This window comes from Phyllostomus hastatus, unplaced genomic scaffold, assembly GCF_019186645.2.
Source record: "Phyllostomus hastatus isolate PE091 unplaced genomic scaffold, TTU_PhHast_1.1 phas_scaffold_129, whole genome shotgun sequence".
Taxonomy (NCBI): domain Eukaryota; kingdom Metazoa; phylum Chordata; class Mammalia; order Chiroptera; family Phyllostomidae; genus Phyllostomus; species Phyllostomus hastatus.
Genome location: NW_025334009.1, coordinates 27,279,855 through 27,299,185, shown reverse-complemented (window position 1 = coordinate 27,299,185; position 19,331 = coordinate 27,279,855). Strand labels below are relative to the sequence as shown.

The 19,331-nt window shown below is 35.0% G+C and overlaps 1 protein-coding gene across 9 annotated transcripts in view; it reads right to left on the bottom strand.

Annotated features, from left to right (window-relative positions):
• The window catches only part of ANKRD28 (ankyrin repeat domain 28), a 177,224-nt gene that overhangs the window by 98,508 nt on the left and 59,385 nt on the right, over window positions 1–19,331 (bottom strand). For 7 of the 9 annotated variants that reach the window (XM_045856627.1, XM_045856629.1, XM_045856630.1 and 4 more), the window contains one exon: window positions 6,371–6,454. In XM_045856627.1, coding sequence (XP_045712583.1) covers window positions 6,371–6,454 — 84 coding nt within the window. Of the gene's footprint in view, window positions 1–6,370; window positions 6,455–7,561; window positions 8,601–19,331 lie in introns of those variants that run through there. The other 2 variants (XM_045856623.1, XM_045856631.1) reach the window with 2 other exon arrangements.

Here is a 19,331-nt window from a genome sequence, read left to right as displayed (position 1 = left end):
AAAAGAGGAAACAACTCAAATATCTATCAATTGGTCAGCTAGTGGAAAAACAAATTGTGTATATTGGTACAATGGAATACTGCTGAGGTTATATACACTCTGTGCAACAGAAAGGAATTAACTATAAACACATGCCACAACATGAATCTCAAAATAAGTATGGCTTAAAAAAAGCTACACAAAAGAAGGACATATTGTATAATTACATTTTTTTAAAACTATAGAAAATACAAATGAATCTATAGTGACATAAAGCAGATGAGAAATTAAGAGCAAATGAGACCTACCTATGAGGTTGTTTAATAGCTTCAGCTCAGTCTGAAATTTAGGACATAATTTATGACATTTTTGCTATACTCTTATGACTATCATTTTTATTCATAAGTACAACAAAATCGCCAAGATTATTTCTGAGTATACAAGATACTTGATTCCTAGAAAAATTCCAGTGTATAGCTAATGTTAATTTATATATACAAGCCCACTAATGTTGCTTCAAACAAAAAATGTAGAGGACATTTAATCTATTTGGGAAGTTGATAATATATTTAATAATCATAATAAATATAAACATTCTAAAATTTCTGCTTATGCACTGGAGCAGAATTTTTGTTTGCTTGGTGAAAACAACCCATTTATTACCAATTAGCAAGACTAATTTACTTAACCAGGGCTAAGAGGAAACCTGATTGAATAAATTATGTTATTTACACATAATCTAAAATTGTGTGGCTATAAAGAATGAGGAAGCTCTCTATATATTAATATGGAGGATGAGTTCCCAAAATACCCTGGGGATGAAAAAAGAAGATGCAGAACACATATATGATAAGTAAGAAACTAAACATGAACAAAATACAAAATTGAGTCACCATCAGTTTCTAGCTACAAAAACAGCTGTTACAAACTCATAGGTACAAAGAGAATGGTAGTTATCACAGGGGAAACAGTGGGGGGCAGGGGGCGGAGGAGAATGAGGGAAAAGGGGGTCAAATACAAGGTGACCAAAAGAAATAAGACTTCAGGTGGGGAGCACACAATAGAGTATACAGATGCTATACTATAAAGTTGTATACTGAAATTTATGTGTTTGTTCTTAACCAATGTTGTTCCAATAAATTCAATTTTTTAAAAAACCCAGCTGGTTTCATTAAACAATACCTTCTTTTTTCAGGACCACCACAAGAGTCATTTACTCACAATGACAGAACATACCTTCATTTATGGATCTTAGGGAAAACCTGAACATTGGTGAAGAAAATTTTTTAAATGTGAAGCTGAAATCTAGAAGCATTGGCAAGAAAAAAGGAGAGGCGCCATTCCTAGACATGGAGAAAATACAGGGGAATTCTCTCTTGGGAGGAAGCTGAGTTGGTTCTCTCTTCTTTACTGCCCTTTCTACTCCATGTTACATGGAAGCCAGCCAGAAGCTGGGTGGGTACACTTGAGATGAGGCTGGAGAGTTGTGGGCTCCAATACCAATTTTTATGGGTAGCTCAGAAGACCATGTAGACACATACAGTTTCAGGGCAGACTGCACATAAACTCAGCTGAGTGAAGAGGTTTTAAGAACTTAGGAACATCAAATCTTAGTGTATTGACAGCTAACAGAAGAGACATGGGGGGAGACACAAGAAAGATTTGTTATCGATTAGAGCACTTCTTGCTAATTTCCATAAAAAATTAGAAAACACTGGGAAGGATGGAAGTGGGTGGAATCCAGGCAACCTGTGAAAACTTATGGCTCACTACTTAATGTTAACTGCCAACCATATTATTATAATGTATTATTATTAAAATGTATAATTACATTTTTTAAAACAATAGAAAATACAAATGAATCTATAGTGACATAAAGCAGATGAGAAATTAAGAGCAAATGAGACCTACCTACAAAGTTGTTTAATAACTTCAGCATAAAAATTATCTGCTTGTGTTATGTACATATAAATGTAAACATGTGTATGTTTATATTTGCAGAGCACTTCATCTAAAAAGGAAAATCAATGTTATTTCAGTAATCTTGGGAAGTTGTTTTTTTTTTAATCCTCACCCAAGAATATGTTTATTGATTTTAGAAAGAGAGGAAGGGGAAGAGAGAAAAAGAGAGAGAGAAAGACAGACAGACAGATAGAAACACTGATGTCACAGAGAAACACTGAGTAAGTGCCCCTCATACACATCCCAACCAGGGACTGAACCTGGAATCTAGGTTATGTGCCCTGCCTGGGAATCGAACCCACATCCTTTTGGTGTATGGGATGATACTCCAACCAACGGAGCCACCTAGCCAGGGCAATCCTGGGAAGTACTTTTGGAAGTTCAGAAGATGTTAACAATTTGGAAAACTACTTTGGCAAAACCAATCCCAAAATATTTTGAACAACAATGTACATCTAAATTCAGAAGCCAATAAGTAAAATATACAAGGTAGCATTTTCAAAAATACTAAGTTATTGTAGGCAGGATCTGCTGACTAGCTCTTAAATCAATTCTCTCTGGGCTTAAAAAGGGTCACTCATAATCTAAGTCTTTCTTTGTTTTAAACACAAAAAACAGCATTGGCTGAATTATAATTAACCCCAGTTTGATACTATTTTCAATGACATTATTATCCAGCCAAACTATATGGCACTAGGGAGGCTTGTGTATTCATTCATTTGCAATGCTAAAATTTAATGCCAGTTGGCATATGAAAATTAGAATCACATGTATATTAAAATTTAAAAAGTAGAGGTCCACATAATATGAGCATAACTTTTAGAAATAAAAATCCATTTTTGAATCATTATTGCTTTATGGCACTATCTGGCATATCTCTCTTCAATTCACTTTTTTATTTCCCCAGTTACTGTCAAGTCTGACATGGGTTCAAATACCTGTTCTGCTATCTTTACTGATCCTGGAGATGCTTTTAACTTTACTGAGTTTCAGTTTTGTCACCTACTGGTGGAATGAAAATGTTAACCTACTAGCTTTACAAGATTCTTTTGTGAGTTAAATCAAGTAACATAAAAAGGTTTAGGCATCTTACTGTCTCTGAAATAAAATTCTATAATTAACAGCAACTTATATCACTCTGGATAGAGAAAAAACTTCTACTTATAGAAAATAATTTTCTTATGAACTTAGACTTTTACTCTGAAATATTATTAGTATCTTAGTTTAAATTATTTGAGCTCCAAAGCATGGCATTAAGTTCTAATAAATCCTAGGAAAAGGCATTTAATTATTATTTTAGTCACATCAATCGAAAAATACAAACGAAAACTGGGCAAAAGCAGGAGGTCATTCAAGGTCATTGGAATTTTTACAGTACCCTAAATTTGGGGTGGGAAAACACCCCGAAGGCCATTAATGTAACCCCAAGGCCAAAATGTAATTTTAAAATAAAACAAAAGTGAACCTTGAAGTTAAATGGATTTGCTCAAGTAGTATAGCTAATAAGGTTAGGATGATACAAGTACTTAGGTCTTTCAAGTTATATCCCAATTGTTTTCACTATATATACACCACTCTGCCTTTAAACATTTTTTGACTGTTTCACCTTTCTAGTTTACCACACTTCTTCTAGATCCAAGTGACTTTTATTTTTCCAAAAGTTTGCCATTTTAACTATTTAGAGGTAATCAAAAGTCTTCTATTAGTTTGCCTATCTAAACAACTATTTTCCCTTATTCCTTTCTATGAAAATGTTTTTCTCCAGATATGGAATATAATCAGTGATGATAGGCCCCTATTTTCACCCTAGCAGATGAACTATGATTAATCTAAGCAAAAGCTAATTCCATTCTACCTTTGCTAGTGAAATAGTTTAGAGTGGGCTTGTAACTAATGGACTCTCAGGGCAAGTTTTGTGGGGATTCTGAAAAAGATGTTTTTGCTTGATTTTGAAGAAAAGGAAATGTGTAGGGAGAGTCCCCTTCCATGTTTTTTGGTTTCTCATGAGTACAGGGTCCAACAGTCATCTCTTTAACATGAGGAGAAAGCCGAAAGTCTCACCGAGAAGCTCACCCAGAGCTCTGACTTTACCATCTTTACCAACCCACAAATCACCTTGCTTTGGATTACAGAATCATATAATCAATAAATCTGGATGTAGTCAGGAGTCAACTACTTGTGACTTAAGGCCACAAATATAAGACTCCAGTATTTTCTAGTGAAATCATCTTACCTCACTTCTACAACAGACTTCCTTCTCAGACCAAATATTATGAAGGCATAACAAATTTTAAATTAAGGGTTTTTTTCAAAATCAATTAGGTATGTTACTAAAAAATGGTATTTAATGTTTCACAGTATTCAAACCTTTAGGATATGACTAAAAAACTAATCTAACATAATAACAATAAATTAAACAGAATAAAACAAATCTGAATTCTTCAACCTATTCTAAAAATTCATAAACAATGTTAAATTTCAAAAAGTCAAATGTTATTCTCAAATATGTATTTAAATTTTAGAAAACACCATTGTCACACTTACATAAACCTTAAAATTATTCTATTACCTATAAGAGTCGGTGGATATTACATGACAAAACAGTAGAAATTTAAAATACATCTCTTAAAACGCCATCTGATTCCTTACCACAGAGGACAAAAACAGAAAAAGAAAAAAATGTACCATCATGAATTAGAAGAATGGCCAAAGAGTTAACAAATCTTGTAATTATGGCAATATTCTAAACTACTGAGTCATAAGAGTAAAGGCCTAAAAGCAACCGTAAAAATTTTTGTCAAAAACCCATGAATCACTGAAGGCAACCAAAGAGTCACCTTCAAGAAGGGCTACTGATCTGAAATACCATATAACCAACCTTTTAATTCTGACCCAGGTTTGGGAACAAGGGAACAAGCTACGAGATGTTAAGGAATGATGATTAAAAGTAAGTAAAGAAAGGAATCTGTAAGTACAGGCTAAAAATCATAAAAGTTAGGGAGCAGAGAAGTAACACACTAGCTATAACATAAATAATAGCTTCCAAGGCCATCAGAGCATAATAACTGATGCTCAAAAAGGATTCTGAATAAAATTTTTTAAAGTTAGCATAATTTAATTAACATGGGAGAACAGCAGTGTTGGCTATAACAAGACTTGTAATGATGGACAAATTAATCATTGTCATAAGTAGGATTAGAGTTCAATCCTTCTCACCAAGATAAGATATGTTAGTACTATTTAAAACTCACACACACACACACACAACTAGAGTTAAACAGAGCAGTAAGCTATTTCCCTCCTTTAAGTCTGTATTTTCTATCCTAAGAAAAGTAGACTCTCCACGATATCTCCATTAGGTAAAGTGACCAAGAACTTCATTTAAACTAAGAAAATTAATCCACCTTTTAAAAATAAGATAAGTACTTTTTATATCTACTTAACATTAAGTGGTCACATTAACGTTGTATGAAAGAATAGAAGAAAGATGAGAGTTCAAGATGACCTTTCAGGGTGGGTTTTCTTAGAATTACCAATCCTTTTCTAGGTCATCTGTTTTAGTGTTGCTATAGTGACTTTATGAATCACGACCTTCCCCCACCCCTCCATAATTCAGAGGACTAAATTATGAAAAATGTACTGAAAAAGTGTTTAAAGTAAATATATATACATTGACGAATTTGATATTACAGTACATTATATATCTTCAGCCTCAATTTAGTAAATTAAAGAAACTAATAGCCACAGGAAAACATATACAGAAAGGAAATTATTTATATACCTAATCTCTCTAAAACTTGCCCTCATTCCAGTTCTGAATGTTAAACACTATATCTTTAAATTTGCAGACTTTTCAAACAATATGTCTTTCTTTACTGAGAAACTTAAACAGATGAGTCTTTGTGTATAATGCTTGCCAGGATTATTTAGGAGGAAAAACTGATCTTATAATCAAGTTAAATATATTATAAACTTAATAAAAATGTCTTTTATTTTGAGTTCACAAAAGAGAACCCTAGCCTGAAATGTATACAAGTAATGAACAATGAAGTGTCAAAATGTCTGCAAGTTACTTTCAAATGGCATTCAGCAGAATATATATGTATGTGTGTAAAAAATATACATAATCTATGTAAATATAAGAAAGTAAATGTGACAAAATATATTCAGAGTAATTTTTGAACATTTCTGCTAAAATTTTTAAAGTAAAAAGCTAGGGGAACAATGGCCCCTCACTGGCTCCTAATTCTCTTGTATTTTAGTCATTACCCTGAAAACATGGCCAGTTCCTTCCCTTTTTGCCTCAAGAAGCTTCTAACCTCATTTAAAACTATTACAGAATTGTGTTATGTCTTTTAAACAAAATCATAACTCTTAAGAGTTTTTAAAAGGAGGCTTAAAGACAGGTATCAGTGAATCAATTGTTTACCTGGAAGTTAACATCTTCTTTCTTAAATATTAGTGCTCGAACTTCATCAGGATCTCCATTAAATATAGCTTGCACCAGTGATGGCTAAAATATAAGAGAGTAATAAAAACATTAATCACAGCACATGGATGATTCTAAAGATATTTCCATGTAACTTTTAAACCTAAAATTTTTCTTCCCTATAGCAATAATGATCATTTGGTTTTCGACATTAACTAAAAGTGTCATGAAGTCAAATCACATCAAAACACAGGATTCCTCCTTGGGGGGGAAGGGTAGGCCTAATTTTAAAAAATCAATTCAAAATGACCAAAATTAGGTGGTATAATTAAAGTGCAAGCCTTTTGTTTATATATACAGTAAAAAGAGAGTTTCTGCCCATTACAATACGAGGGTGACACCTCAGCCTCTACTTGTGGGACATAACTTGTCAAACAAGCAGTTTCCAGTCAACGCTGAGGCCCAGGAGAGAAGGCTTCTTTGAAAAGTTCTGTTTGTGGCATCAAGTAACTTGCATGGGTCTGCATTACATGTATAAAGATATAAATATAAAGAAAGAAAAGCTGGCACTTTATGAAAACCACTACTATTCAAAGACCAAAAAATACTGTATACCTGAATAACATGAAGAGACAAACACGTGCAAGTCTAAATATAACAATTAATCAACGACACAGCCTCTCTGATAAGGTATCATATTATACCAGTCAAACAAGAAGCCAATTAACAACAGCATTAAAAATAAGGTTAAGAATAAAGTCTGATTCTTTTCCTATGAAAGCCTTGCATGTAAATACACAAAATTCATTACAGAAAAAGTCTGTGTCTCGGTGTTGCTGGCAGCAGTCAACCTTTCCTAAAACACAGAGTTTCTCATTCTTGTTACATCAGTTTTTAAAACCACAAAATGAAAACAGAAACGTAGTTGCCATAACTACTATTCTCAAATTATTTTTAAAGTTTTTTAAAGAGATTAAGAGTATTTAAAATCTGAAGTGTTATCTAAACATCTGAAAAAGTAAAAATCAGAAATGTACACATTTTATATATAATATTGCATTGTATTTATACAACTATATTGCTTTGACTCTGGTTTTTAATGAAACTAGTGGAAACTTATGCTTATTCTTAAACATAAAATTTACCCTACTTCAGTAGAATACAGTAAACATATAAACTCTCATATCTTACCAATACATTTCCAGAAGGTGGAGCATGTAGGGATTTACTTTCCTGTGGCAATTTAGAAATGAATGCAGGAGATTCATCTTCTACCTCCTCCAAAACAACAATACACACTCGACTCATTCGCTCTTCTAAAATACTAAATTCCAAGCTATGTGATAAAAGTCACAGTTGGAAGAGCCCAAGTAGTTTTTCCTCCTGTTCTGATGACACTTAGAACCATTCTCTGTACAGAGCAGCTGGTTTTTTAAAGTTAATAAGTACTACTGGAAAAACTGAAGTTTAAAATTATGACTACATAACTTACAGCTTCCTAAAACTAACAAAATTCTGTTATTTTCTGTTGGGTTATTGCAATACTTAAAAGAAATTTCACATCAATATGTCAATTAACTAAAAATGAGTCCAGTACAAGCTCACATAAAAGTATCTTTTCTCTACCAAAATTTCTGTCTCACAGAAATTTACTTGCATAAAAAGATCATTGTGTTGGGTAACAACACCACGCGATGCGGAATGAAATGAGAAACAACTGCGGTGGCAGAGATAATTACAGCTATACCCACTCTTGCCTGCAAGGTCATATAGTTACCAGTAGCTGGCTTGCTTACAATTGAAAATAAAAAATAAAATCTCACTATTCTGTTTCCACTTCTAATTTGTCTTCATTTCTTCGGCTTCATTGGCTTCATGCAGGTACTATCCAGAAAAACAAAACAAAACATCTAGAGCTCAGCACAAATTCTTAAAATGCAGCTCAGAGGCTGACAATTCTTTCTGTGTTTGGGAAGGGAAAAAAAAACACTCTGCATTAATAGCAAAGCTGCAGTGCATTTACATTCGATGAGTCAGACCACAAGAGACAATAGGACTCTTGGTACTAGAATACAGCTTGATTAATCCAGATATTCTGTATAATAGAAGAAACACAGATAGCCTTATTCCCATCGATAGCATAAGCAAGGCAGAGCGTTCATTCTTTCTTCATCAGGCAGTTGTCTGTGGCTGCTCCAGCAAAAGGGCACAGGCACCAGGCAGAAATGGTGTTAGCGGGGAATCCTGAAGGCATCTGAGCTCAAATTACCGCTTCAGGCTTTTCATTTAAAAAAAGAGAGTGAGCGAGCGAAAACTCCAGTAGTTTATCATTCCAGTGTTTCCTTTGATCTCCACATGAATACAGCTTCCATTAAATAGTCTTCATTCAGAGGAAGAAACAGCAGACTATGCATCTTCTTTGAGCCAAATACTTTATTCAATCATCTGCCTCTGTGCCAATACAGTTTCCTTCCACTGTGAAAACCGCTACAGTTATCCTTTTCAGTAGATTTCAGATTGCCTTCCTGGTACTCAAGTGATCTTGCAAAATGCCACTGATACCTCCAAATGAGTAGGTCCTTAAAAATATGTACAGAACCTCAGGATTGGCCCCACAGAAGCATTCTAACTGAGCAACAGTCTGAATAGCAAAGACTGCAGAACCGCAGGATGAAATGCCTAGTAATGCTCACATGTTACACTTACCAGAGGTCTGAGCTACTGCTTGGGATGTAACTTCCTCTAGAAGCAGAAAAAATAGTGCTTTTGGACTGCCTTTACAATTAGAAGGCTCATGCCAGTTCTGTGACTAATCCAGATCAAACTGAAAAATTCTATAACTGAAAAATGAGTGTGCTTTTAACATTTTCCACTAAAAGCCACAAGGAAATCTGGTGTACTGCCTCTGCTGACTAACACTGGTTTTAGCAAGTAAACAACTCCAAACAGCTTAACTGTTTTCGTATGTTACAATATAGCAAATGTTTAACCCTATAAAGACAGCTGCATTAAGAAAATCTGCAGTGAATCCATATATGAGAATTAGAAATGAAGAAATATTTTATGTGAATATAAAAACCATGAACCTAAGGTTTTACTCTTACCAAGACCATTTAAAAATCTACCAGATATATGTTATTTTCAAGGATGCAGAGAAGTTTAAACAAAAGAAATTTAAGATTTACTAACAACTTCTAAGTTGTGGAATTTAATCAAGTCATTTTTAAAGGAAAAAAATAATTTCATAATACAGAAATCTTAAGTCTAAAATTATATGGACCATTTGAATTTTCATCAAAGAAATTAAATAATTATACTTCCCACCCAGAAATTGAATAAAGACTTAAAATCTGTTAAAACATAAATTGTTTGAAGTCCTTACTACTGAATTATTTATGTTAAAGGCAAAGGCTAACACAAAGAAAGCAAAGAATCTCCCTTAGCTATAAAATTAATATTCTCAAATCTACAAATATGTAGCAAAACCTACCAATTTATAGTTGGCTTTCTCCCCCCCATTTTTTTGTTTACTCAATGATGTGGTTATTTCCCAACAGAAAAATTACCAGAAAAAAAAAAAAGTGCCATGGTTCCCCCTCAATCTTTCTTTTTTTCTTCTATCAACTAGCATTTTTATTACTAAACATACAACTTATTTTGAACACTTATGATGTGCTGGGGTGCTATATTTTGTCATTTAATACTCACAATAACCTTGCTACATTCTATTTACAGAGGGAAAAACAGACTCAGAAATTAAGTATTTTATCCAAAGTCGTGGAAATCAGTAAAGTTGTGCCTAATTTCAAACACATGCCCTTTCCCATCTATTCTTCTTTCACTGAGTGCATGTATGCACATACTCAAGATCTTTGCAACCTATAATACCAGACTGTAAAAGCGATCTCAAAAGATAGGTAACCTGTAACAGTTGTGAAAAGTTTGGGTAATGAAGGAATATTTTATTTATTGCAATAATATTCCCAAACAAGTTAATTTGATCTATTTTAAACTTTTTAATTGATTTTATTGGGAGAGTATTGATTCACAAACAAGTTATTTTTAAATGGTCACTTCAGGGCCGGTCTTACCTCATAAGTTGAAGTCAGTTTACTTATGAAAACATAGAGGAAAAAAATTCCAGCATGATATAGACAGGAATGCAAGAATTTAAGAAAAGCTATTAAATATCAATCTATGTAAAAACTGTAACCCTGTTATAACTGTACCAAGATACTAAAATATGCTAACAATTTACATAGTTGTATTTTTAAATACATGAAATGGTTTAAGGCCAAATTAAAGACATGCAAATATTTTGACATACAAAAATGATGTTAACCACCTCCAGGTGGCTAAATAAAAAATATCATCCTGATATTTGAAATATCTGAAAATGAAACCACTATAGTAACAATATCCTATATTCTATCTTCTGGGTGTCCCCCCCCCCCAAATAATTCTTTTTTATGGGTAATTTTAGCTTGTTCTAAAGTAGACAATGTATAAATGCACCTAATGAAACTTAAGAAGGTGATATCCTGCTTCTTGTTCTATGTCAACTTCCACTTAGGGCTTTCCCAAGCAGAAAACGAGCTTCCTGAGGGCAGGGACTGTTATATACATGATGTTTCCTTCCACTTTCTTCCACCTGTAAATAATTTCACTGAAATGAATTCTATTTTATTCACAAGACTTTGAAGACAGTGGCAAAAATTATAAAACACAATGGGGGGGATTCATACACACACAGAGTTCAATCAACAAACACAAGAGTCATTGCCTGCAAAATGAGTTTTGTACTCCTAGTAGGTGAGCAACTTAAATGTAGAAGTTGACCGGATATAAAACAATGACATTGGATGACAGATAAAACTAAGGGCTCATGAGTCAGCCTACCTCAAGTTCAAATTCTAATTCCATTATTTTTTAATTGTGCCTTTGAACAAGGCTACTTAAATTCTGGAGCCTAAATTTCTTCACACTTAAAAATAATAATAACCTCCAGAGATTTTTATCTAGAAGAAATACTGTAGTAGCAGTGACTGAGAATGCAGGTTTATAGCTGAACTGCTTGTATTGTAATCTAGTTTCCCACTAACAAACACAACCCTGTTAACTCAAGCAGGTTACTTAACCTCTCTGTGAATAATTTCAACAACATCTATTAAGTAACATTAACAGAATATACTTTGTAGTGTTATTCATAGTGAAAAAGACAATCATTATTATGGACAGTTCAATATTTGAATGATAGCCCCAGTGAAATCAGTGAGTGGGCTATCAACAACCTCCCCTTACTGGTGAGGTGTTTCAGACTGGTGGCTGGGATCCCATTGTTAGTTACTAAATCCCCATCCTTCTCAGGCCTCTTAAGAGACTGACTCAAGAAGCTAGTCTTACACTTCAATAACCAGACAAGACTTTACTATTTGTTATTGAGGGGAGCGAGCAGTAAAGTTAGGCAAGAAGTAGGACTACGGGTTTTTTCTATTATTCCAGATTCACTATTTTATAGTCTCAGGAAAGTGAAAGGGTAAGAACTTTTGGCCCATGATATACTATATAATCAAAGTTAGATGAAAAATACTAAAAGATAAATATTTTCATATTTTTTAAGTTAACAGCACTGTTTTGTATCTTCTAAATAAGATAGGCCCCAAACCTCAACAAAGTCACATCTTGTAAAAGAGTATTTAAGAGTTAATAAGTATTTAAGAAATTAGGAATGGAGCAAGTACTTAAATAACAAGTTATTGTCAAAGATTGTGCAAATTAAGTTCAACATTGCTTATTGCTATTGTTGTTTTTCAGAACAACAATAGTTGAGGGAATGTGTTTTTTTTCTTGAGACGCTTACTCTTTTAGGCCAAATTAGATGACATGTTTAGTAAACCAACAATTTTTCAACTCCAACAACTTCATAATCCTCCTGTTCTTTAATCCTATCAAAAAGCTTACTTCTACTCTTAACAGATCAAGAAATGTGAATCTTCCTTTTACTGATAAAAATGTAATGTCCTGAAAGATTATCTTAGGTTCCTAATTTTGATGCACTGGAATTTTTTTGTCACAAATTATTTTTCCTTTCTGCATAGAGATTCAACCCAAAGCTCAATTTATCTCTTGCAAATCTGTGAATCCACAGAATAAAATATTTTTCTCAGGAATAAGTGACTACTCTGTGTCAAGATAGTCTATGAGTATTAAAAAATAAAAAGCTTGTGTTGAATGACGGTAAGGAAGTGAGTTCAAACCATGTTTCAGAAATATTTCTCATAGTTCAAGAATACTAAACAATCATCCTGAACTATACTTCATCTGTCCACATACTTTAGAAAAAGTCTTATGAACAGATTTAAAAGAAAACGGTAAGGAGAAAGGAGGGGAATTTAATAAATTGCTGCTTTCTACGATATTGGTCAGAATTTCTTGGGATTAGTATAGCACTGCAAAAATGTCACTTATACAGTTGACCCTTGAACAACATGGGTTTGAATTGCACAGGTCCACTTATATGTGGGGTTTTCAATAAATACTGTAAGTGTATTTTCTATTCTTTGTGATTTTCTTACTCATTTCTCTAGTTTACTTTAGTACAAGAAAACAGTATATAAATAAATGTGACATACAAAATATGTGTTAATTGACTGTTTATGTTATCAGTAAGGCCCCTGGTTAACAATAAACTATTATTAATTAAGCTACTAACAGAAGACAAAATTTATACATAGATTTTCAACTGTTCAGTGGAGAGGGAAGGTCAGCACCCCAATCCCGTATTGATGAAGGGTCAGCTGTATATTTACACCAGCATAAAAAAATGATAAATTCAAACTTCTTTTAAAGATCAGATTTAGCTCTGGCTGGTGTGGCTCAGTGGATTGAGTGCCAGCCTGAGAACCAATGTGTCACTGGTTCAATTCCCAGTCCGGGCACATGCCTGGGTTGTGGGCCAGGTCCCCAGTTGGGGACATGTGAGAGCCAACCATCCTTTGATGTTTCTCTCCCTCTCATTCTCCCTCCCTTCCCCTCTCTCAAAAAGTAAATAAAATCTTTAAAAAATAAAAAAATAAAAAATAAAGATCAGATTTAATTCTCTACCTATAATGTATTTATATAAGCTAGACCACTTACTTGAAATGGCTGACAACCAATATTACCTGAAGATCTCAAGTGGTTTGACCCAACTGGTATGTTACAATGGTTAAATAATAAATTATTAACCCTTCCATCATTAACATTATATACTGCATATTATTAACACACTATTAGGATTACATATTATTAGTCTGATGTGTTCTTTGCAAAGACCTACCTATATTCAGCATCAAATCTTACCATTTTCCATTCTACTAAAATATTCAGTTTTTAGGTAAATACAGAGCCTTATGACAAACACTAGATATCTCAGCCTCCCTTGTAGCTTGGAGCCATGTGACAAAATTCCAACCAGCATTTTCAGTAGAGGTGTTGTGTGGCTTCCAGAAAACTTCTTAAAGGACAAATGGCATATCCATCCTAGTTCCTTGAACAGGATCTAGGTCTTTGAGGACTGTGAGACAGAACTGCCATAAAAGCCCTGGACTGTGTCCTTCCCAACTTTTACGTTAGAGAGAAATAGTCTGCCTTGTTGAATCAGTGCAACTTTGAGTCTCTTTTACTTGGAGAGGAAACTAACTCTATGTGATTATCTTACTCTTCATTTAATCAGTGTGTATATATTGTTCTAGCCCTGCCCTCCTACCCTCCATCCTCTAGTACAGTACAGTTACTTAAGTTTTCAACAAATTGAATTACAAACACCAGATGCAAACTGTAATTGAAACAATTAACTGATCAGAAAATAGCTCGAACAATCCACTATATTATTCCAAATAAGAGAAGGAAAATTGAGAGAAAAAAGGAAACAAACATTTATTGCAGATATTCTCACTGAATTCTCTATCACCATAGGTAGGTACAATTATACAAATTATACATGGGAGTGGAAGCTCAGGAATATCTAGTCAGTCAGTGACTCATCCACTTACCTGTATTTATTTATCAGCTATGTGCCAGGATTTCTGCTAGGCTCAGGAAATTAAAATGATGACTAAATAGTCGATCCTTGTTCTAATAAGAGCTTATATGCGAATAAATATTATATAACTGCAAACTGATAAACTGTAGAAGAAAAAAATTGGAGGGGAAGGAACCAAAGGAAGGTCCACACGGACAGAGCAAACACTTGTGAGGGACAATAATGTGGCTGGAAAAATAAGCAAACTCAGATTATATAGGGCCTTGTACACAAAGCCATACAATTTGTATTTTTAGTTAAGTTTCTGAAAATGATTAACAATGGAGACTGGATACAGGACTGAGGGAGAAAAAGGTGTTCATAAACAACTCCCAGGTTTTGACTTGAACAACTAGTACTTACTACAGGTTAAGCAATTTGGGCCTCCTTCAGTTTTCAAATTAAAAAAACAAAGATGGTTTATTATTTAGTATCTAAGGTCCCTTCAATATCTAAATTGGTTTTAAATCTTAATCCAAAATCCCTATCTTTGCATTTACCCTCATGATTTGAAAACAAAGTGTCAACAATCCCCAAGTTGCCTAATTCTAGGTGGGTGTGAAAAAGTTCCTAAAGGATAGCGAGATCTGGTTTGATCTACCTCAAACTCTAGTACATTGAAATAATCTATAACCTTTTGGCAAGAATATTTTCAAAACATTCACCAAAATTACAATAGCAACCAACTCAACATATATTTAATATTAATGTTTACATTCTCCTATATACATTACTCCAAGAGATTACACAACGTCATATATCTTCTTCCCTTTCTAAGACCTTATGCAACCTAATATTTTGAGTAAATCCAAAAGCACAGGCAACAAAAGCAAATATAAACAAGTAGGACTACATAGAGCTAAAAAGCTCTGCACAGCAAAGAAAACCATCAACAAAATAACAAGACAACCCATGAAATGGGAACAAAATGTACAATCCATATACCTGATTAAGGTTTATTATCTAAAATATATAAGGAATTCATACAACTCAACAACAAAAACACATGTACAGTTGATCCTTGAACAACATGGGCTTGAACTGTGCGGATCCATGTAAATGCAGTCTTTTTTTTTCTTTTTCAGTAAGTAAACTGGCCTTCCATATCCTAGCGGTTCGCATCCATGGATTTATCAGTCAATCACAGATCTTATACAGTACATTTGATCTGTGGTTGGGAGTCCACTGACACAAAGGGGACTTCTTCCATGCCATTTTATGGAAGGACTTCATCTGAGGATTTTGCTACCTGTGGGGGGCACCTGGAACCAATCCCCTATGGATAACTGAGGGACGACTGTAATTAATTTGGGTGGAGTCAAACATTATACATGGAATTTGGACTGCTGGAGCAAACCCCCATGTTATTCAAGGGTCAACTGCAACATGATTTAAAAAACGGGCAAAGGACCTAACTAGGTATTTTCTAAAGACATACAAATGGCCAGACAATACATACATGAAAAGGTGCTCAACATCACTAATCGTTCAGGAAATGCAAAGACAATTGACAGTGAGATTTTACTTCCTACACGTGAGGATGGCGAATATCAAAAACATGAGATAACACGTGTTGGTAAGGATATGAATACAGGGGAACCCTGGCAAACAATATTTCGAGCTGCTGCCGGGAATGCAAAATTACTGTTTAGAACCACAGGTGGCTGAACCCTTGAATGTGAAACCAACAGATATTAAGGGCTGACTATATTTATTGGGAAAAAACAAACATAAAAGGACACCCGCACAGTTCAAACCCGTGTTGTTCAAGGATCAACTGGACTACACTTGGTCACTGGCAAGAATGTAACATATGAACATATGATTGGTACTGGTATATAAAGATACCTTCTAATTGCCCATCTTCTAAGATACCCAGGGGCTTTTATGCTGTTCATAAACTTCATCGTTGCCATGCTTGGTCACTGGCAAGAATGTAACATATGAACATATGATTGGTACTGGTATATAAAGATACCTTCTAATTGCCCATCTTCTAAGATACCCAGGGGCTTTTAAGCTGTTCATAAACTTCATCGTTGCCATGCTTTCCTCCTCTACTGTATTGGAACGATGCTTTCTCAAAGACACTGAATGTCTACTAGACAGAAAATATCAAAACTTACTCTTGATGATTATATTTTGGAGAAAATGATTGAAACACTATAACTATTTATAATACAAGAATAATAACTTAGCTACCCAAAGAGTAAGACAGTGTCATCTAACAGAAATATAAAGTGAGGCACATATGTACTTTTAAATTTTCTAGTAAATTCATTTTAAAATGGTGAAATACATTTTAAAAATCAAAAGTTGATGCTTAAACAACACAGGATTAAGGGTGCTAAACCCCCAGGCAGTCAAAAGTCTGAGTATAACTTTGAGACCTCAAAAAGTTCAGTCCTCCCTTGGTATCTGCAGGGGACTGGTTCCAGGATCCCCCATGAATATCAAAATGCTTGGGTGCTCAAGTGCCCTATATAAAATGTCATGAACAAAGTATACAGTCAGCTCTTTGAATTCGCAGACTCCCAACTGTGGACTGAAAATGCCATTTTTGGTCTTGACTGATGTGGCTCAGTGGGTTGAACATCATCCCACAAACCAAAAAGTTGCCAGTTCGATCCCCAGTCAAGGCACATGCCTAGGTTGCGGGCCAGGCCCCTGGTTGGGTTGTGCAAGAGGCAACCAATCAACGTTTCTCTCTCACATTGGTGTTTCCCTCGTTCTCTTTTTTCCTCCTTTCTCCTCTCTCTAAAATAAATAAATAAATAGATAAATAAAATCTTTTTTTTTTTTTTAAAGCAGCCCTGACTAGTGTGGCTTAATGGGATGGGAGTTGTACCACAAAGCGTAAGGTCACCAGTTCAGTTCCCAGTCAGGGCACACACCTGGGTTTGCAGGTCAGGTCCTTGGTTGGGTGCATGCAAGAGGTAACCAACCAACTGATGTTTCTCTGGCACATGGATGTCCCCACCACCCCCCAAAAAGAAATAAATAGCCCTGGCTGGTGTCACTCGGTAGATTGAATGCCGGCCTGCGAACCAAATGGTTGCTGGTTCAATTCCTGGTCAGGACACACACCTGGTTTATGGGCCAGGTCCCCAGTTGGGGGCGTGTGAAAGACAACTGATCTATGTTGCTCTCACACAACCATGTTTCTTTCTCTCTTTCTCCCTTCTTTCCTCTCTCTCTAAAAATAAAAATAAAATCTTTTTAAAAATGTTAAATAAATGAACAAATAAAATCTTTAGAAAAAGAGAAAAAGCAGAGCATGGGAAATACATATTTAGAAAATATCATACTGTACAAGGCTTAGACCTTGTACAGCACTTAGACCTATGAGGACTAGCTTTTTAAGAGGTTAGCTGTTCTAGACAGAAACCTGACATGCCATCTATGTTACTGTCTTAAGAAAAAGAACAGTTTAGATTTTTATGGTAGCCCAGAGTCAATAATATCAATAAACACTATTTAGACTGTTGTATAGTAAAATAACATTAGAAGCTAATGGCATTAATTGACTTTATACTTCTGAATGGTTCACTGGTTCTTTTTCTTTTGTCTCTTCCCTCAAAACACACACACACCTCTAATAATTTTATCCCAATATTAACCCTGGCTTGAGAGCAACAACGTATTTTCTTATGAAACAAAGGACATGAACTTCACAGATGCCATTTTCCTCACTATTCAGAAGACTCTCCACGTACATTAGGATTCCATAAGTTGGCTAGCTGTCAGCATGTTACTTAATTTCTTTAGGACCCTTCATTTTATTGCTGAAAATAAAACTGATTAAGTAATTTTGATAGTTGTTTTCAGTTCTAACACTTTATGTTCCTTTTCTCATTAGAGTAGGTCAACTGATGGAAAAGAGGTAACAAAAGTGATGGCAGTGACCACAGATTAGGTTTTTCAGTAAGTCTGGCTATGAGGAAAGAATAAACTGGGCAATGTTCAGCCCAAAAAGGGTTAAAGAAAAAAAAGCTTAAGATTAAGATGTTGAAAGTTAAAGAAATTTGGTTTTCAAAAAGAAAAGGAAGAACGCTGCCCAGTGTGGCTCAGTTGGTGGGGCACCGTCCCGTGAAGCGAAGGGTCACCAGCTGACTCCCGCTGACTCCCAGTCAGGGCACCCGCACAAGCCTGGACTGCACAAGGTTCGGTCTCCAGTTGGGGCACATTTGAAAGGCAAATGATCAAAGTTTTTCTCTCTATTTTTCTCCCTTTCTTCCCCTCTCTCTAAAATAAATTAAATCCTTTTTTTTTAAGAAAGGTAAAGTGATGTCAGCAATACAGCAGAATAGAAAGCCCAAAGACAAACTGATCCATCAATAGTACACAGACCAATTTCCTTTGTGAGAAATTCAGAAACCAGCCAAGAGACTTCTACACTCTGGGAACCAACCCAGAGTGTAAAACCAACCATATATGAAGGCTATGGTAAAATATGACACGCCCTTTTGCTATATTCCCTACCTCTGGCACAGTGCCACACAACTGGTAAGAAATCCCCAGCAACAAGTTTCTCCTTAGGGAGGCAAGTAAAGGAATAGACCATACACCTAACATTCCAATTGGGTGGGGGGTGGCGGGGGGGTGGAGGAACTGCCTTCTGTCTTGCCTGTCTCCGAGTACGGGATTCAACACACTCTAGATGCTTGGTGATTGCTGACAACAGAGAAGGCCATCCAGTCTATCATGCAAGTATTCACCATAGCTCCTTCTCACAACTTAGTGCAGAGCAAGCAGATCCCAGTTTTTTCACTTGGCAGGCAGAGAGTTGTACCATGCATCCAACATTCCAATTTTTCTGGGGGTTGCCCAAAGGAATGGCTTCTATCTCACCTGTCTCAGGGCGCTGATGAGGCCTGACACACTCTAGATCCTTGAGGT